At 36.7% G+C, this 2,993-nt stretch overlaps 1 protein-coding gene across 5 annotated transcripts in view; it reads left to right on the forward strand.

Annotated features, from left to right (window-relative positions):
* The window catches only part of RANBP3 (RAN binding protein 3), a 41,512-nt gene that overhangs the window by 32,068 nt on the left and 6,451 nt on the right, over positions 1–2,993 (forward strand). For all 5 annotated transcript variants that reach the window (XM_017739793.1, XM_017739798.1, XM_017739788.1 and 2 more), the window contains 2 exons: positions 545–647; positions 1,484–1,608. In XM_017739793.1, the coding sequence (XP_017595282.1) occupies positions 545–647; positions 1,484–1,608 (228 nt within the window). The remainder of the gene's footprint in view (positions 1–544; positions 648–1,483; positions 1,609–2,993) is intronic.

A 2,993-nucleotide genomic window follows, 5' to 3' on the forward strand; every position in this document is an offset into this window, starting at 1 on the left:
ATTCATTTTGTTCCCCCCCCCCCCCCCCCCCCCCCCCGGATGGGGTTTCAAGCCCAGCAGTAAAGCAGCTGCCTTAGGACTGAGGTATGATTCCAGAAATGCTGTTTATGATGTACCAACCTAAGGAATAACTTCTAGTACCTCACTGTTTCCTGCTGTTTTTATTCCTGTGCTGGAACAAAATGGAAACATTCAATGCTGAGTGTTCAGACCTGTCTAACTACCAAGCAGGAGTTCAGTCAAACTGAACTCAGTTCAGTCAAAGTGAACAAAGCAAGTCAAAAAGCTTCAAAATAAGGATTGAAATTTGGTATGAGTTCAAGGGAAAATTATTTGAACTGGTTTTCAGGTCGCACTCCAATCAGTTCCTTGGCTGGCTAGTAGGATAGCTTTAACTGTGAAAGCATGTTGTCTGTGAGATTCTTTTTTTGCCATATGGTTTATAAATACTGGAGCTGCCCTCAGTACTTGGTCACTAGTCCTGTTCAGCAGAATTAGTGTTTGTTTTCTCTCTTCTGTTTACCTCCTCTTATTTCTGTGATAGAGTCCACCAAAATCAAGTGAAGGTAGTACAGAGAGTAATAAGGAGAATGCTGCTACAGAGTCTGGGTCTGAATCGTCTTCTCAGGAGGCCACGCCAGAGAAAGGTGAAAAACAAACTATTATATTAGGAATGGTAGTTAATCCTTTTTTAAATTACTGTATTTTTCAATATCCTGTTACTTTTCAAAAACATAAGATTTTTATGTTACCTTTACTGTCTCCTGTGACCAAAGATACAGGCTGGATGTGGAAGTTGCCGGATGCTGTAGATCCTCTAATATTGAACATGTACAGGCTGCACTGTCTTTTTCATTGTCATTCTGTGGTACTGGGAGTATCTTCAACAGAATAAAAGTAGAGGGAATTAACAGAACTGGTAGTAGGAGAAATGTAGCAAACTTTTTTTTTAACAATTCCATTTCAAGTGACTGAATTTCTGAGTCAAATGTGTATTGCATTGCGTGGGAGCAGCACATGTTGCTTGAACTCAGAACTGTTTGCTGGATTCTATGTCTTCAAATTGTCAAGATATTATGGAAATTCTGAGAAGTATGGGTTTCCTTCAGTAAACTGCTTGCAAGCCCAAATGAAAGTGGAAAATTAATTGTACTGTCCATGTGTAGGCACAGCTGTATGGCTGGCAGGAGTATCAGTACTGCTGGAGCATCTACACATAAGCAGGTGTCCCTGCAAAGCTTGTGAACTATTGTGTGTAGGGACAAAACTTAACCTTTTTTGTCTCTTGGGCTTGTAAAACAAGTATTAAAAGACAAGCTTTAACTTCTGCTTAAAATTTCAGTCATTTTTTTACATGTTCTATTAAGGTCTGTCTTCTATACTTTTCAAAAAATCTCAAAATTCTGGTGTACTTGTGTGAGACCTTTGTACATCTTATAAAATTATATGCTAATCATTCTCAGACTCTCAAAATGTTGTTCAGCTAATAATATTTCAGAATCACTGGCAGAGTCTGCAGCAGCCTATACTAAAGCAACAGCAAGGAAGTGTTTATTAGCGAAGGTAGAAGTGATTACTGGGGAGGAAGCTGAAAGTAACGTGTTACAGGTAAGAAATGGATAGAGTAGAGGAGCTTTGAGTTTGTGGGGATTCATATGGATGTCCAGTGGATGCACACCATCTGATTCCCTACAACTCAGCCTTCCTCTATATCTGTAATGTATTTTCTTGTGTTAAAATGCAAACTTTAGCTATTTATATCAGATCCTTATTTATTAACTTGTTATCCATTGTTTTTTAATTTCATCTCTCTGGAAAAGTTTTAGTGTATAAGCCATCCAGGTGTATCTTAAGCATACTTTTCTGAATCCACCACATAGAAGCTTCTGTTTTTTATGAGACAATTATTTGAAGAAAATTTAAATGAACTTAATATTTTTAAGTTCTTTAATTGCTGTACTACTGAAGATTTTCTAAAACTTGGAGTGGACTATTTATGCCAGCAGTCTGGTTTCTTGCAAAGCAGAAACCATATCACAAGCACTCAGGAATTTGGCTTGAGATACTTAAGTGAGTTAGTGATGTTGTAGAAGGATATTTGGTCATGACTTAGACTCCTGATCTTAATAATGGTATATTTAACATTGTAGTTATTCATTTACTTAAATATACTTACTCCAGTATATCCTTAAGAAAAATGTGCAGGGTTTTCATATAAAATGAAGTGGTATATATATTTTTTTCTTGTCTTTCTTTATCCTCCAATTATCGTTTGTTTTTTTCCTTGAGATATTTTGTTTCTCAGTATTTGAACTGTGTTCTTTTCAAGGATAGCTTTTTTATTCTTATAGACATGATGCTCTATTCTGACACCAAACAGTTGCACTGTCAGTATCTAATGCCTATGAGTTACACTTGTATTACCTTACAAAATGATACTCTATAATGTTTATCTTCTTGGACTTCTTTTTACCAGACATAAATGGTCTTTAAATGGTTCTTCTGGTACTTCTCTGTTTCTATGTAATTCAGAAATGTCTGGATGCTTCACATAATTGAACAAGACGCTGAAGAGATAAAAATCCTGTTTCGCTTAGGAAAACCACAGCTTTTGGCAGTTCTATACTTAATAGAGGACTGACTTGCATGAATATGTTGTAACTTAACAGACCTCTTGCCTAACATTTATTCTTTTTTTCCTGTGAAATGTAGTGCATTAGAATTCCAAATGGGAGTTGTACAGACAGAACTATGTTAATGTTACAGAAACAGAGTATACAGAGCTAGATGTTTTGGGGTGAAGAAAATGAGAAATGGAGGGAAGGAAAATGGAAGTATTTTTTCCACCTAGTGCATGCTCATCTGTGGGGAACTTGAGGGTGATGGTTTGAGGTAACAGTAACAGTGAAGTTGGATTAGAGAGAGGGATATAGAGTAGAGATGTTTGGCATAGAAGAAAAAGGGAGCTTTAATGTCAAGAAGGGTCATTCCTG

Source organism: Corvus brachyrhynchos, unplaced genomic scaffold (assembly GCF_000691975.1).
Source record: "Corvus brachyrhynchos isolate BGI_N302 unplaced genomic scaffold, ASM69197v1 scaffold130, whole genome shotgun sequence".
Lineage (NCBI taxonomy): Eukaryota > Metazoa > Chordata > Aves > Passeriformes > Corvidae > Corvus > Corvus brachyrhynchos.